The following is a 16,958-nucleotide window of genomic DNA, read 5'->3' on the forward strand; positions in this document are numbered from 1 at the left end:
GCACCCCGGTCGGACCCACCCTCAAGAGCACTCCTCCACAAGCTGCTCCACATCATTCGCACCGAGAAGCGAATCTCGTGGAACATCCTTTCTCAGCAGCATCCAGAAGTCCTCCACATGCCACTCTATGCGTGCCGTCAGGAGTGGTGTGCAGACTACTGCGCTCGAGGGAGCGCAACGCCCATCTACTCACCCGTGAAGACGGATCCCCATGCGGCGTCATCGCACCGCTCGTGTGCGGCTTCAACCACCAGGGAGAAACAGTTGTGCCGCGCGCACGACAACGACGACCAGCAACGTCGGCTCCCCCCGCTTTTACTTTGCGCCGCGTCGACTGGCACCGGTAAAAGCGCTCTCATCCCACTCTACGCACTCGACACGCACTGGGCGCTGCTGGAGCAGCGACTAATGGCGACCATTGATGTCTACGACGACATCACTTTAGCACATGGGGCCCAGGCGGCCACGCTATCTTTCCGGCCCTTCCCGCTCGACTCGCATGAAAGCTTTATACGGGAGTTCATGGCTTGCAGTCGGCTGTGCATTGTAGTGAGCCAGCCAACACGCGTGGCATGTGCGGAGCTCGCTGCCTATGCAAACGCGCTGTTGGGCTGTAGCCGCACCTGTGCCAGTTCTACTGACACGCCTGCCACAGCGCCGGAGGACACGAACCCCAATAGCGGGGGCCACTCAGACAATAGACAGCATCTCCTTAGTCGTCAAGTTGTTGGCAAGCGGGTAGGGTTTGCGGTCGGCGGAGAGTCTCGCTTCTGCCCTGAAACAGAGATTGTCTTCGCCACTCCTGGCTACATTCTCAATGCGCTGCAGCTCTCCCATCCTCGGTCACCGCCTTCACTGTCGCTGTCACCGACCACGCTCGTGGTGGATGAGGCACACTGCCGAGACATAGAGACCGATGCCTTGCTGACTTGGATGAAGCTGTCGCGAGAGCGCACGCCGGACATCGAGGCGTCGGCACCGGACTCGTTGCTCTCGCTGCCGGTGCTGCGGCAGTACTACGTGGTGTCGGCCACCATGAACCTGCGGGCAATGGACGCCTATCTCTGCCGAGGGCTCAAGCGAGAAGTCCTCCATGGCACACTGCCCGGCAGGGATGGCCCTGTCACTGACCAAGTGCCTGCAGATGCACCACTCCTTCTTTTATCTCCAGCCCAACGTCGCCAGGTGCGGCGATGGTGGATCAGAGAGCAGTCGCCACGCACTTGCGGACGTGTCGATGATGCGGACGTAGACCTCGTCATTACTCGGGCCGTGGGGACGGATCAACGCGTACGCGCAGCTGTCCTTCAACTCGTAGAGTCTATCGAAGGCCACGACGAGTGCGGTGATGAAGACCGAGACAATCCCCAACCTATCGGTGACGCGACCCATGTGGCGAACATCTCACTGACCGATAGCTCCGCGGAGCGTAGGGTGCCTGGCCTCTTCCCCAGTGGTCCGAAGAACTTCTCAGCGGCAGCAGCAGCAGCACGACCTCCACGCGTGTCGCCTCCCCACAACCGGTCGGAGCTTCGCAGTGCCGACGGCGCAGCCATTGTCATTTCTACGAAGCCGCACCGTGTGGAGCGCTACTTTGTCGACGACCTCGATCCTGTGAGCGGCTGCTTCACACAGTCGCATGTGCTGTTCGACGAGGTCACCCGTCGCCATGCAAGCGCTGCTGCATCGACGGCCGCGGCCCGCACACCTTCGAGCACTCTAATGATTGGGGCTAGCGGAGGTGGGAGATCTGGACGGTTACCGGAGCAGAACGACACGGTGGCCTCCTCCGCAGCTGCCCGCAACGGTGACCAATGGTCACGCCGAGGAGTTCCCATCTGCCTCACTGACGATGGCGCCGCACTGCGGGCGTGGCTGGTCGATCTACACGGCACGCGCGCCGCCTCGTACGCCATGCTCAGCGCACACGCACGGGCGCTCGTGGAGCTCATTCTCCAGCTCCTACAGGCCGCCCGGTATCGATGGATCGACAGCGCGGGAGCATCCACCAGAAGAACCGCTTCTACCTCTACACCGCAATCCCAGCACAGCGAGCATGTCTATTACGGAGGTGATGATCCTTCTCGACGGTCACCCACGTCGGTTGCAGCCGCAAATCTGCCAGTAGTGGAGGCGCCGGTGACGGTGCTGGTGTTCGTTGCCGGCATCGGGGAGCTGCACCAGATCATGCTGGCACTCGAACGACGGTGTGACACTGTACACACCTCAGCTTCGGTGGCGTCGTCGGAATTTCACAACGCGGTCGACTCGAGCGTGCCCTCAACTCCCGTGCTGCGCCACGGCAACGAGGTCTTCTCGGTTGGTCTGCTGCACTCCAGTGCGGTAGGGAGCCCGCAAGAACAGTTGATGGCATCAGAGCATGCAAGGGCACCACTGCGCCTGCTTCTCTCGACAAACGTTGCTGAGAGCTCCCTCACCATTCCGAACACGCGCATCGTTGTCGACACATGCCTGGAGCGCCGCGTGAGTTCTGATGACGTCACCGGTGCAACACGGGTGCTGACGTCCTTCGTGTCACCGAGTGGACTTCGACAGCGATGTGGGCGAGTTGGCCGTACTGGCGATGGCATTGTCATCCACCTGGCGCCAAGGCGGTTTGTGCTTCCGGATACTCTGATGCAACCGCTGTCGACGACGCAGGCGGCCTCACCCTCGTCCTTGACGACGGGACCATTCAATACCCCATCATCATTAGCAGCAGCAGCAGCAGCAGCTCCGACATTGGAGGCCCTGCCCGATGATGTCGCAGCAGTGTTGCTACGGCTCAAATTTCTCTTCCCGAAGGTGAGTAAGGCGTTGGCGGCGCTACCGTCCCCGCCGGAGGCCGGGCAGGCCTCACTGGCCCTGCAGCGGCTCGCGGACGCGGACCTTCTTGTGTTGCCGGGTATGGTGAGCACAACCCCCATTTCCGAGGTCGTTTGTGCTGCTGCCACGGTAGCGGCACCCAGCGCCCCTGGGCAACGCCGCTGGATGGAGTCCAGAGCCGTTTCTCCTTTCGCAGCCCCAGGTGCGCTCAGCAGCTCGGAAGATGGGGCCTCCCGCCACTTTCGTAACAATGCACTGCTCGCTTTACTCGACGAGAGCGTTGTCACCCCCAAGGGTCGGCTGGTGGCAAGCCTACCGCTGCCGTACGAGCATGCCATTCTCGTCTACCATGGCCTCCAGTTCTGCTGCGTCGAGGACGCAGTGATGGTGGCGTGTGCCATGGCTGTTCCCTCACTTTTTCTGACGCCACGTGTGTCCCCCCGCAGCGCGGTTCAGGTGGGCGCTCGAAGCAGCACGAAATCCGACTATGCCCCGCAGCGGAGGGACGTGGACAGCAAGCCGGCCCTCTCGCCGCTGGAGCAGTTCTATCGGCACCTCTGGGTGCAGCGTTACTTTGCCGGCTTTTCCCTGCCACAGGGGGTGCGCCCCATCGATGACAGCCTCGCCAGTGAGGCGGACGAACACACGCCAACCACGGCCACGGCCTCAACGTCAGAGGAGGAGCGCCAAGTAGGACAACTGAGTGAACCGCTCATGCTGCGTGCGCTGCTGCGGCAGTGGTATGCCTTACCCAATGCAAACGCCTGCGTCCGATTCCAGAATATGCACGGCCTCAACAGGAGCGCCATGCGCCAGGTGGACAACATGGTCGCCCAGACCTGCGGCAGGCTCATTCGGCTATTGCTGCAGCTGAACACCGCGTCGACGGAGGCCTCAGAGGAGGGGCCGCTGGATAGTGTTGCTCGGCGCTTTGTAGTCGAGGACTCCGAGGCCGAGGTAGATTTTAGCGCCTACGTGTGCCAAGCCGACGCTGTCGTCGGGTCGTGTGCGCCTCTAGGGACAGACACGAACACTTCAACGCGACCAGGCAGGAGCGGCCGTCACACCGCGGTCGACCTCGTCCCTTTTCTTGGAGAGTGGTCTGCAGAGACCCAGGCGGAGCTGCTGCGCTCGCTGCGGCGCCTTCAGCGGGTTGCGGTTGGCCGGGTGCGCCTACGTCACGCCGACATGCGGCAACGCTACGGCTTACCCCAGTGGTACGCCAACGAAGAGCGAAGGATTCGACTGTGGGGTCGACCGTATCTTGGGGACCGCTCACGCGACCGCCGGGCCCCCCGTGTTGGTGGCCGAGAAGCCAGCGCAATGGATCACAGCCAACTCGAAGGGGTACGAGAGACGACGGAGGCGGTGCGGCGACACCCATGCTTCACATACTGGGCGAATGGTCTGCCTGCCTTGCAGTCGCCATACCCCTCCCTGTACAGGCAGCAGCACACGAAGTTCTCCCTGGCCGGCCACGCCGCCACCCCTCTGTCTTCAAGCGTGCCTCCACCATTGTCCACGCGAGTGACAAGGTCGAAGGTGCCCATCTACCGCGCACCATCCCCGCCACCGCCCATCCCTCATGTCGCCTTTCTCATGGGGCGCACAGACGATCGACTGTGTGCCGCGTTCGTGGCTGCGTTCGGCCACCGCACTTTGCGCGGCGAGGACGGTGGGCACCGCTTCCACCATTCTCGCCTCCTCCGCAACATGCAGGCACTGGGGAACGACGAGGAACACGTCTGCACGTTCAACATCGATGTGCAGCAGCAGCAGCAGCAGCAGCAAGACGTCGCGTCTTCGCCGCTGTCGTGCGGAGGCTCAACCATATTGCCAGATATCCCACGAAGAGTTGCGAGTAAAGAAGAGGATGAGAGCCGCACAGGATATACAGCGGTACACGAGGCACCACTCTCGCCGTCTTCCAACTCCCATGACCTCCTCCGCGCATCGGGGGTGACATTGGAATCAGTGGAGCGAGCTCTCTCTCCATACTTGCGTGGCGCTGGTCTGCAGCAGCTAGAGCTCTTCCAAAGCAACCGCCTCGCCGTGGCCGCTCGCTTCGTGCGCGATGGGTTTACCGGCCTCTTCGACAGTCGCTTCCCGAGTTCCCCGCACACTCTTGGCATCAACGTCGGCTCTGATCACAATGCGAATGATGAGGCCAACGACGCTGTATCTGCGCAGCACTCTCACGCTGCGCGGGCTGAGTGTCATAGCACTGCAGGGGGCGCAAGGTCTCCTCAAGCCACCCCTGCGCCGACGACTTCAGAGACAGCACCTACGGATACACGAGCAACAAGCGCAGACGGTGCACACACTTTGCCAGAGGAAGATCTCCTGAAGGCGGCGGTGCTCCCGTCCCCGTTGCGATACGCAGACGTGGGGAAGACACTAGCGCCAGCGACGTTACCGTCCCGAGACAGCTCAACTCGACGAAGTCATCCGTACGTGCAGCTGGCGCCATTCGGTGTCAGCCTCCTCGCTGCCGCGACTGCAGGCACCGGAGGTGGGGGTGGGGGTAGCGGCCTCGGTGGCCTCCAGCGAATACCTTTGACGGGTGTTGCCATCGCTGCACCCGGCTCTCCGACACAGTCGACGCAGTCCCTGTCGCATTCCTTGACCACCGTTCCGACGTCCGCCACCGTGTTCACACGCCAGGAGAGCTCGGTTGCAGATGAGCGGCGCAGCGTGCGCTTCTCTGAGGTTTCCCCTCCGCCCATCGCAGCGACAGCGCGGTCGACCAGCTGCGGCGACGCCGGAGTGACTGAGACGACGACTACGTGCGTGTCTTGGCCGGACAGCCTTGGCATCTGTGGCCGGTCTATCACTCGTGCAGCTGTGGAAGCCTTGGGACTTGCGGACCTCTTTCCCACTGCACCTTCGCCGTCGAAGAATTCGTCGCTGCTGGACAGCCACGGGGCTCGGGTGTATAGTCGCCACGCCAACGGTTCTCCCACCGCCGCCCCTGCGACTGCATTGGCTTCCGCGAACCCAAACCCACCCGATGGAACGGCCACGCCGGCAGCGCTGACCTTCAGCGTCCTGCCGCCCATTTACGTGACTCGCAGCATCACCTGGAAAGTGCCTCTGCCCACCCTCACACACCAGGCCTCCTCCGTGGCGCACGCCACACGCGATCGCATCACCGACACTGCACGGTTGCCAGTGCACTACTGTATACTTTGCAACCGCATTTATGCCAACAAGGGCGCCCTGCATCAACACTACCGCTCTGCCAGTCACCTTGAGCACCTTTACTACGCGGTTCTGCTCAGGATTCGCCGCGAACACTTGGAAACGCTCTACGGCTGGGCCCCACGAGCGGCAGGCGGTCGCCAATGCGTAGACGCGGCCGAGGTCTACAAGGGCGATCACTCTGACCTCACGGGATGCGAAGGCTGCGGCGACACACCCCTTGCCACACCGCCTGGTGCTGCCTCGCTGCCACTGGCGTCGCTGCTGTGCCTTCAGAGCGCGACCTACCTACCACTCACCCAGCATGTTTATCCTTGTGTGATTGGTGCCCATTCATTCTTGAATTGTCTGCAGTGGTTCAGCGGCGACCCTACGCTGTCTTCACAGGGGCAGAACATCTCCAGCACACATAAGGCGGAAGGCAGAGCTGCACAGGCAGGCCGAGCCACACCGCTCGCAGTGGCTGGCACTCTCGTGGCGATGCAAAGCGTCGCCGATGTTCTTCCACCACCGCACCTGCGGCAGTCGAGTCTGTCCAACCGGTTCTTGGGCGATGCTGGACTGGGGGCGTCATCTCCTTCGTCATCGGTTGACGCTAATATGCTCTCGGCGCACCATGTGTGGGTGCTGGACTTGTCTAACAGCAACGAAGCGAATGCAGCTGCTTTGACTAGTACACCACCACTGACGTCAACGCTGTTCGTGGTGGCCGGCTACCTCGCCGCTGCCTCACCCAAGGCCATGGTTGCATTGCTTTTCAATGCCGCGCACACACACCTTCACGCTGTCATGTTGTACGGTTTAGGTGTGTGGCGGCTGCCAACGCCGCTGCCGATGGAGGGCTACATGGGCCTCCTGGAACACATAACCCGTGGTGGTGGATGGCCCGGAGTCTTGGTGCCCATGGCTAACGGCCTCTCTGACAAACGACAGAAAAGGGCTCAAGAAACGTTGTCAGATGCGACGCCTGGCCTTTCGGATGGACTGCACTGGTGTCTTCCAGAAGCGTCGTGTGCCATTGCCGCAGAGGAGCACGGCTGCCGCACATCGGCGGTCATGCGTGCGGAAGACGGTGATGCCCTTGTGGAGGCCACGCTTCTCCTTGTTCTTCACGAGTACCTGCAAGCGGGACGAAAAATGGTCATTCTTGCCGACTACGTCGAGCGTGTGATGTACAAGCTCCACCGCTCCCCCTTTCTTGCGCCTGCCGCGCAGGCGGCGCAGGGGATTGGACAGTCGCCACCAGCCGTTGGAGCTGCAGAGGTACTGACCACCTACCTGAAGCGCGTCCGTAGCGGCCAAACCATCCAGGCCCTCTTGCGCGACCTTGGGTGTATCTTCGCCACACCATCACGTGCTCTGGCGACGCTGTTGGACCCCGCCAGCGCGTCAGTCGATGTGAGGGACGCCGAAGGGAATTGCAGTGTTTCACAAGGACCACCGAGTGAAGGCGGCAGCCGCGAGGCATCCCTGTCGCCTGCCGCAGTGCTGTCCAAACGACTAAGCCACCGTGCACTGGGTGCTGAAGGTGCAGTGGTAGAGATGATGTTCACTGTCCCACCAGCGCTCCCGTCACGGCTGCCGTCAGCCACATTTGCCGCACGGCTGCGTCAATTCTACGTGGAATGCCACGCGCACCGTTGGGCCTCGCTGAAGCAGACCTCCGCGATGCAGCCGCGTACTGGGAACGTCGCAGTGGGCAACACGGCACGTCATGGAAATGGGCGGCCTGGCATACGTGGGTCGCAGGGGCACCGTCTACATGCGCCCCAAGCAGTCAACAGTGCTGGCAGCCCCCGCAAACTCACCAACGTCGATGAGAGGGAAAATCTGCCGCAGTTTTAGATGCAAAAAGAAATTTAAAGGCGTCAAGGGTGATTGTGTCTCGTCCCCAACACCCCCCCCCTCCCAACCTCAATCCTCTTCCCCTCTCGCCCTTCACAGAGTACAAATAAGTAAACTGCATACACACACGGACTCGTCAACTTCATGACCTTATCGCCGACTGTTCGGTGTCCCCCCCTCCCTCCCTCCACCTCCACCTCCACCCCCTCTTCTGTGTAACACCTTGTCAAACTATGTCGTGCAGTACCACCCATCTGCATGCATATCGAAAGTATGGGACACGAAGTAAACTCCCCATTGTAGAGGCGACATGTGTACCTGTATGTGGGTTGAGGTTGGGGGGGCGGGGGAGGTGGAGGTGGAGAGGGGCATCCATGGATGTAGTCTCACGCAAGCGTGGACCGACTGTTGCTTGCTCTTCTTAACTTCATGTGTGGCCCCTCTTTCGTTGTTGTGTCTCTTGTCTCGTGCGGTTTCTCTTCTTTTCCTCTTGAGCTCGATGTCTCTGTGTCTATCGGCCCTTACCATGTGTTAGAGCGTACCTCAACCCCGCAATGCCGCCCCCACTCCGCGGGGCAGGGCGCCTGTGGGGGCAGTCGAGCTGCACGCGTGCCTGTAAGCATGCTGCATCAAACCAAGGGATCTCATATCGCTCACACATCGCACAACGAAGGCTGTCAACCTCATCGGGTTCATCAACCGTCTCGGCAAAGTCTTCCGTAGTGCCGCGCTCGAAGCGGCTGAGCTATGCTGACGCCGACAGAGTTTATTCCTCTGGAAAGGCCACAACAGAGTCGTTCCGGTGGCAACAGAAAAGCAGCCATGCTGACTCAATCAGCGCCGCCATCTCTAGCAGTAGCAGCGCAGCCAGCCCTGCATCACTGCGCACCCGTCTGCAGCAGCGCTGGATGACTGTGCTTATCGGGCTCATGCGCACACCATACCTTGGCGCACTCACGATGCGTGTGCTCGAAGCCGCTGCCTACGTCGCTTATGTGAAGGGAGCGGTCATGATATTCACTCGGCGACGGGTGGGGCCGCCGCTTGCAATGGTGAAGGAGTCCGATGTTTCTTTCAATGAGGAAAATCTGTGCGGGGGTGGTCGCACTGCTCACTCGCAAGGGTCGCCGTCGCATTGTGAAGACAGCCTGTCAAGGGAGGATGCACTCTTGGCGTCATCGCGCCCCTCGCCGCCTGCCGGTGGCCCCTCTGCTGCCGATGCCGCCTGGCGCTCCTCTTCTCACGATTCGCCACTAGGCGAGGACGCCCTCGACTGCCTCTACGTTGGCGACAGCCCAATCCACAGCAGAGGGATTTTCACAGCACGTGCACTGCCGCGGGGCACTCGCATCATTGCCGAGACGCGCCGCTCACTCCTCCTCGCCCCCCATTTCGTAACCCTCTTGGCTGACACACATGAGAGGTTGCCAGACACGTGGCACTACACTCAACCCACAGGGAGCGTGGTAGAGCTCGTGACGCGGGCACAACCGCATCATCTGATGAACCACAGCTGCAGGGCCAACGTGTGCAGTGGACTCTCACATACCTTTTGGGAAGCCGCCACAATCGCAGCCGAGTGGCAGCAGCACTCACAGCAGAGCGGCTCCACAGGCGGCGGCGGCAGCAGCAGCGGCAGCGAGCGTGTGGAGGATTTGCATGGCAGTCCAATGGGAGGGGGAGTTGATGGGGGCGCAGGAAAACCGCCTTCGTGGGTGACCGCGGCGTCTGTGGCCGCACCATCGCACAGCGCAGACTGGATGGAGCGGCTCACGCGGTGGCCTTTCTTTGCCGACGCGAACAGCTTCTTCTTGACTCGTGATGTCGAGGCGGGAGAGGAGCTCACGCTGAACTACAGCACTCGCATGGCTCCTCTCTGTGTGGGGGCTTCGGCATGCATGATGCAGTCGCGCAACTGGTTACTTTGTCAGTGTGGGCAGCCCTGCTGTCGTCACTACGTCTATCGCCCAAAGCCGGAGGTGAGCGAGTTTCTGCGCGCGCTACATGCCCGTCAGTATAAAGAGGGGCGTAGCGCACGACTGCCAAGGCGACACAGCACATCGGGGATGTCGGGTGGTACAGCGGCATCGAACACGATGGGCGTCTGGGACCCTGTGCACGTCATGGCAAAACTACTCGAACTAGGCTTCGATGATGAGCTTGTGTTGCTGAGCTACGCCGCTAGCAGCGCGGACATCGTGGCATATGTATACGGACAGCCGCTGCCCTCACTGCAGCGGCGCTCAACAACTCTACCAGGCGTATCATCCCCCCCACTGTCCCCATGGCTAGCGCGTGCACCGTCCACTGTTCAAGAAGGCATTGTGGTGGAGTTACGCAGGGTGTCCAAGCGTCATCTGCTCTCGGACTACCGTCACGTATTTCGACGCTTGAACGAGACGGCGCCAAGACGTGCGTGAGTCGCCTCCTTTGCGCGTACTGTGTGTGGAGGGTACGGTGCTGTAATAGGAAAGGCACGGAGGGGGGGGGGTTGTGGTGGTAGTGGTAGTGGTGACGGCGTACTTGAGGATGGTGGCGCGTGTGAATCAGCATCATCGTCATCGCCCTCGGTGGGGCCAAGCCCAGCCACCGCATTTTGTAGTAATTGGTCCTCATCCTCATCAGCGACCCTCCTGCACTTACCGAGTATCGATGGCTGCTCTGCCCTCTTCTCCTCCTCCCCCTCCCCCACTCCTGCCAAACACACACACACACTCAAATCTTTGTGGGTTTGGGTGGATTTTCTTTGCTGTGCTTTTGGGGACGATTTTTTTTTCGGGGGGGGGGAAGGAATAAGATAAGGCCAGCTAATGTGTATGTGTCGATGTCTGGTGGGGGGGGGGGGGGGGGGTGGTGGTGTGCCGCCAATCGACATCATCAATACCATCGATCGATCAAACCTCAACATGGCAACCGAGCACGTAAAGGAACCTGCGTGCGCCGACATACGTGGACACTCTGACTTCCTCCTCGCATCGCGCCAAAATGGCACAGAGACGCATGACCTCCCCCCCCCCCCCTATCTACCTACTGGTCCCCCTCTGCATTGCCATCACTGTTGTAGCTGCTGCTCTGGTGCTCCTTACTGATCCTCTGCCCTGTCGCCGCCCCCTCCCCACTCCCCACTCCTCCCCCTCCTCCCCCTCCCCCCCCCCTCCACACACACACACGCACGCATACACATACACAAGCACCTTCCGCTTTCCTCGCTATCAACCCTCTCTCTCAACTCTTCAGCCACTCCCACCACTTCTTTTTTTTTTGTGTGTTTGTCTCAACTAAAGGTAAAAGTTGTCCTCGGCATCGACCACGTCCTATTCCCTCCCATCCACCCATTCTTCCCCCTTCATCCTCTTCGTTTGTTATCTACGAATTCTCAGTCTCGCTGTCGCCTCCACTCTTCACTGCCGTCCTCTGTAGGTGTCATTCTTTTTTTTTCAAGTGCTACTTTTATTATTATTATTTGTGTGTGTGTGTGTGTGTTCTTCTTTACAGAGCCTCGTCAGGGCGCTGTACCCCACCCCACCCCCTGGTGGTGTAGCAATAAATTCTCTTGTCTTTCGCAACCTCCCCTTCCCCCTTCCCCCCACCCCCTGCCGGCCTTCTTTAAACTCGATGAGTGACGCTCATGACATCACCCTGTGCCAGGTAAGCCACTATAACCATGCCAATTACCACCGTGCGGTGCCGCTGCCAACGACCATCGACTACGCCAAAAGTGACACTGTGAGTCATGAACACACTTCTGCTATGACGATGATGCCGCCAGTGTCTGCCTTTGACACCGTCGCGGCCCAGGAGCGCCTGCTCATCTGCAAGGCGAGGTTATTGGAGCAGTACCAGGTCCGCCCTCAGTCTACCGATTTTGGTCCACCGAACCGAGCCTGCCCCGCTGCCCCTCACAACGAAGCAGCGCAACTCAGTGCTGTGGATGAACCGCACCACATCACCCCCATTCAGTCAGCCCTGTCTCCGACAGAGTGCAACAAGTGGACCCCTGCGTACGTGCAGGAGGTGGCTGGTGGTGCTGTTGCGGACTCGACTGCTGATCAGCACGCCCCCGTTGCCGCCAACCAGGACCTTGTCGATCTTTTCTTTCTGGAGGGCAGCCAGGCTGTCAACGGTCTAAGCTTCTCCCCCTACCCCATCTACGGTCCGCGCACGGCCGAAGAGCGCCGGGCTGCAGTTTGTGAGGTCTTCAGGAAGTATGGCGTGGATACGCACGTGCCCGTCTCGGGAAGTGCTCTGGCCGCTGTGCAGCGCCACTACAGACCCCACCACAGTGCGGCCGGCCTATCCACCAATAAGAAGGCAATGGAGACTCGTGAGCAGTACTGGCGTCGCCTGTCGAAGCTCTACATCCAGAAGGGGGTGAAGTGTTGTGCCGCTGCCGCGATGGCCCCGACGCCGACAAAGGGCGCTCCTCTAGCCGCGCATGGGTACGAGCCAGAGGATCCGTTCTTCATGATCGACCTCGGCCGTGTCGTCGAGCAAATGGCGCGCTGGCGTCACGAGCTGCCGATGGTACGCCCTTACTTTGCGGTCAAGTGCAACCCCAACCTTGCCATTTTGGAGGTGCTTGCGGCCCTCGGCGCCGGCTTCGACTGCGCATCAAAAGAAGAAATCCACATGGTGCTCAACAACCAGCTCGTCAAATCAGCGGACGACATCATCTTCGCCAACCCGTGCAAACAGCTCGGAGATATGCGGGCCGCGCAGGCGTGCGGCGTGACCTACGTGACCGTGGACAACGTTTTGGAGATGGAGAAGATCGCCCGCACAATGCCTTCGGCGCGCGCGATCATCCGTATCAAGACGAACGATAAAAACGCTCAATGCGCCTTCTCCACCAAGTTCGGTGTCGCCCTTGAAGAGGTGGTGACTATACTGCAGGCGGCCCGGCGGTTCAACGTGGATTTGTATGGCGTCAGTTTTCACGTCGGCAGCGGCAACAGCGACACCTCTGCGTACGTGTCCGCAATTCACGATGCCGCCTATGTCTTTGAGCAGGCCGCTGAGTACGGCTTTAATTGCACCTTACTCGATATCGGCGGCGGCTACCCGGGTACGGCGCTGGACGAAGGCGACGATGGGATCTCCTTCGAGACGATTGCCCGTGCGATCCGGCCGGTGCTTGATGAGCTCTTTGGCAGCCGTGATATCACCATCATCAGCGAACCTGGCCGCTACTTCACGGCTTCCACGCACGCGCTTGTGATGAACGTCTTTGCCGCCCGAAAACTGCGGATGCCTGATGTGGAGAAGGAGCGTCTTCAGGCCTTTCAATCCATCGTGATGACGGAGAAGCCTGAGGAGTATCAGTACTACGTCAACGATGGTCTCTACAACAGCTTCAACTGCATCATCTTCGACCATAGCCACCCGAGACTGCTCCTACTGGACGACGGTGACGGCGCTGATCGGGTGGAAGACGGCATCGACGCGGCGGAGAGGGGGGGAGAGGAGGGGGAGAAGGAGGGGGAGGAGGAGGAGGAGGTCAAGAAGACGTGTGAGACCTTGGTGAGCGGTGCCCCGCCGAACGAGTCCCTGCACATGTCCACCTGGGACCGCCGTCGCAACCTCGCGCGCCGCCCGCTTCGCATCACGACCATCTTCGGTCCCACCTGTGACTCAATGGATTGCATCCTAAAGAAGCAGCCCTTTCCAGAAATGAAACTGGGTGACTGGCTTTTGGTGCCAGACATGGGGAGCTACACCACTGCATCCGGCAGCGGCTTCAACGGTTTCTTGACGCGACGCTGCGAGTGGGTGAGCTCCACCGTCTTCTAGACGATTTCTGTAGGATAGATAGCTTTCTGAGGAGGAGAACTGAGGTCGATATGCGAGCAAGTAAAGTGAAAGGAAGCAGGACAGGGACGGTGCGCGATGTGCGCGCGTGTGTGTGTGGGGGGGGGGGTGCGCGCACCTGCGCTGCATTTCCTCTCCCTCACATCAGCTCGGCTTTCCTCTGGGTCGCTCAGCAAAGAAATCGCCCAGAGCTTCTGGTCTGCTTCCCTCCCTCCCTACACCGCTACTTGTCTCCTTTTGTGAGATGTAGCTCAAATAAACACATCATGCCTGCACGCACACGTATCCATAAACCACGCTGGTATGTACCAAACATGTGCCCATGCGCGTATGGATAGGCGCGCCGTCTCTACTGCCATCTTCCCTCCCCCCCCCCCCCCCCCCCCCCCCCAAAAAAAAAAACGGCTCTGTGGAGATGCTCAATCGAAGTTTGTCGTGCTCCAAACAAACGATCGAGAGATGACAAGGCCATGAAACACTGGAAACAGCCACGGCAGTGAGAATGGCAGAGAAATGAGGAGGGCGGAGTACGGTAGTGCGCACCTTTATGGTGGTTTCCCTCCGTGTGGTGTTCACGCTCCCCCCCCCCGTCTGTCTGTCTGTCTGTTCGTGTTGTTGTTGTCGTCAATACCCGCCACTCATCTCCCCCGTTTAGCCCTTAAAATGTCCACTGGTGTAGAGTTCCCTCGTTTTTTTCTTTTTTTTGTCCTTTGTGTTACGTATAGCGGATGGGCTCTGTGTGTGAGTGTGGGGGGGTGGGGGGAGGAGATTGACTGTCACCACAGAAAATACAGAATCACCGCGCTGCACGTGAAACTCACTGCTCCTGTTTTTTTTTCTCCTTCGTGCGCGCGCGCTCCACACACATTAACGGCCGGCTGGCGGTAGATGGTGGTTATAGTGTTTTTGTTTTTCGTTTGTTCGATTCTGGAAATGGGAGTGTGTGTTTGTGTTCATCCCTCCCTCCCTCCCCTCCCTCCTCCTCCCCCTCCTCAATCCCTCCCTCCTCCCTCCTCCCCCCCTTGCACATCCCCTCGCTCGCTCTCTCGGGAGGAAGTGGGGACACACACACGCACACACACGCACATCAAACTATAAAAAAAACAACGATATAAAAAAAGGGGGTAAATCTGTACACCGCTGCTAATAATATAATAGGCGCACACGATACCAACAAGTGGAGGGGGACGGAGGAGGGTAGATGACGAGAGGAAGGGGGGAGAGAGAAAGCGAGCGAGCGATTGATTTGTCAGTGCATGTCCCCTGTGCGTCTCCGAGAAGGAAGCTACGCGTGAAAAAGACACTTGAAAGCAGGCAGAGAAGGGCGGAGGGGGGGGGGCGGGCCAAATTTCTCTGTTATGGACATATGGGGAGTATGTATGTGAAGAGGGTGGTAGTTAGCAGGAGGGCTGCGATACGCGTTTGTCTTACAACTTCTCTACGTCTGTGTGTGTGTGTGGTGTGTGGTGTGGTGTGTGCGTCCTGGGAAACCCCCTTCCTCAAATGAATACACGTGGTAACACAAAGTAGTTATTGTCGAAGATTAAATATTTTTCCCTCTTTCTGTTGAAAATAAAAAAGTGTTTGAAGAGAGAAGGAGCGAAAGCGAGAGTGTGTGTGTGTGTGTGTGTGTGTGTGTATGTCCCCTCATTGCCACCACAATCCCTTTCAGGGCACACCTCCTGCCAACAAAAGAGGGGTGGTGCACTGCACATTGAAGAAAAAAATACATAAAGAGGAGTGGGAGAAACATGAAAGCAATGCTGAGATGGAGTCAGAGACGGAGTAGCAATACACTCACTCACTCACACACACACACACACACACACCTGCCCCCTTCTGGCACACATGCAGATCTGCCCTCTTCTGTCCAGAGCAGCTTCGATTGAGTGTCACTTTTTAACTACAGAAATGACTTAATGGTGCGTCGTGTGGGGATGGGAAATTATTTTAAGCTAAGCGTCTGTGTCTTTTGTGTGAGTTATGCCCCCTCTTCTGTTGGTGTACATGTGTTGTCCGTGGTAGTTTACCCCCGCCCCCCCCTCAAAAAAAAAATGTGTACGTGTGCGTGTACGAGAAGGCGATGGAAAGGTGGTGAGGGAATGTCGAGGTTTCTGCCACACACCCACCCACATATATACGCAAAGTTTTGTGGCCCGCTTTTAATTCATTGTTGTTTTCTGTGTTTGTTTTCTCTCGGACAACTCGTCCACTCCGTGTATGCACCTATCTAAGGCAGTGAACACCTTTTTTTTTCCTGCATCTCATCTTGAACTCGTGTTCTGTCTTTCTGTCTCCCTGTGTGTGTGTGTGTGTGTGTGTGTGTGTGTTCGGTTTCTCTTTTTGGGGGGAGGGAGGGGGGGTGCTCGAAGTAGACGTAGTGAAACGACGATCAAAGGAAACCGTCTTTTGTATATATTGTTTTGCTGAGCTTCGGACTTTTGCTTGTCTGCCCCCCCCCCCCCCGCACCGCACCGCACCGCACCGCGGCCCTTTTTTTTGTTTGTTTGTTTTATATTTTCGGCTTGTGTGTGATCCTCTTTTTCTAAAGACGCGAAAAGTGGGATTCTCTTATATACATGTGGATTTATGGTTATATTTATATTTTGTTGCTGTTTTGAAGGGAGGCGGCATTCGCAAAGGTCCCGCCCTTTCCGGCCCTCCTCCTCCTGACATCCAATCGGATACAGATGCTGCCACCCCCCCCCTCTCCACTTATTGTCTCTCGCTGCTGCTCTTGAGCTCGGACCACCCACCCACCCCAACCGCACCGCACCGCTATTCTCATGGCGTTCATGTATCTGCAATCAGCGTGTGTGTGTGTGTGTGTGTGTGTGTGTGTGTTCACATTGTGCTCACTGTGCCGAACGCATGAATGAAGCAGCGGGAAATAAAAGCCTGCTCGGTGGGGAAAAAGAGGGCGGAGGAGGAGGGGGAGGAGGGGACACCCGGGACGTTGCCAATATACACCCTGAAGCGCGACGACAGAAACGCAGGTACGCGTGCGGGGAGTGTCTCCGTGTGCTGGTCTACAGCGTCTTCGTGTGGTTTGCGCTTTCTCTCTCGTCCCTCTCTTCACTGTCCAGCTCATCACCCAGAAGGCATTCATGTGCATCACTGGACGGGAAAGATCTCCTCAACCCTTTGTTTCTCATCAGCTGCCCTGTCTCTCCACCAGCCCGACCCACCTCGCCTCACCTTTCTTCTAACTGAACGCAAGCTTTTTTCTGCTTCGGACGAGGAGGAGAAGAACAGCACTTTGGCAGGCTTGTTAAGGG

At 58.8% G+C, this 16,958-nt stretch overlaps 3 protein-coding genes across 3 annotated transcripts; all 3 read left to right on the forward strand.

Moving 5' to 3' along the window:
- Positions 1 to 117: 117 nt before the first annotated feature.
- On the forward strand, positions 118 to 7,872 carry JKF63_07471 (uncharacterized protein; the record flags this gene model as incomplete). The annotated part of the gene is made up of 1 exon (XM_067903408.1): positions 118 to 7,872. One exon carries the CDS (start codon positions 118 to 120, stop codon positions 7,870 to 7,872), a length of 7,755 nt encoding a protein of 2,584 aa, XP_067758833.1.
- Positions 7,873 to 8,426: 554 nt separating this feature from the next.
- JKF63_07472 (uncharacterized protein) lies at positions 8,427 to 10,292 on the forward strand (the record flags this gene model as incomplete). The annotated part of the gene is made up of 1 exon (XM_067903409.1): positions 8,427 to 10,292. The coding sequence occupies one exon, from the start codon at positions 8,427 to 8,429 to the stop codon at positions 10,290 to 10,292; it is 1,866 nt and encodes a 621-aa protein (XP_067758834.1).
- A 1,195-nt stretch (positions 10,293 to 11,487) lies between these two features.
- JKF63_07473 (uncharacterized protein) lies at positions 11,488 to 13,662 on the forward strand (the record flags this gene model as incomplete). The annotated part of the gene is made up of 1 exon (XM_067903410.1): positions 11,488 to 13,662. The coding sequence occupies one exon, from the start codon at positions 11,488 to 11,490 to the stop codon at positions 13,660 to 13,662; it is 2,175 nt and encodes a 724-aa protein (XP_067758835.1).
- Between the last annotated feature and the right edge of the window lie 3,296 nt (positions 13,663 to 16,958).

Source organism: Porcisia hertigi, chromosome 12, assembly GCF_017918235.1.
Source record: "Porcisia hertigi strain C119 chromosome 12, whole genome shotgun sequence".
Classification (NCBI taxonomy): domain Eukaryota; phylum Euglenozoa; class Kinetoplastea; order Trypanosomatida; family Trypanosomatidae; genus Porcisia; species Porcisia hertigi.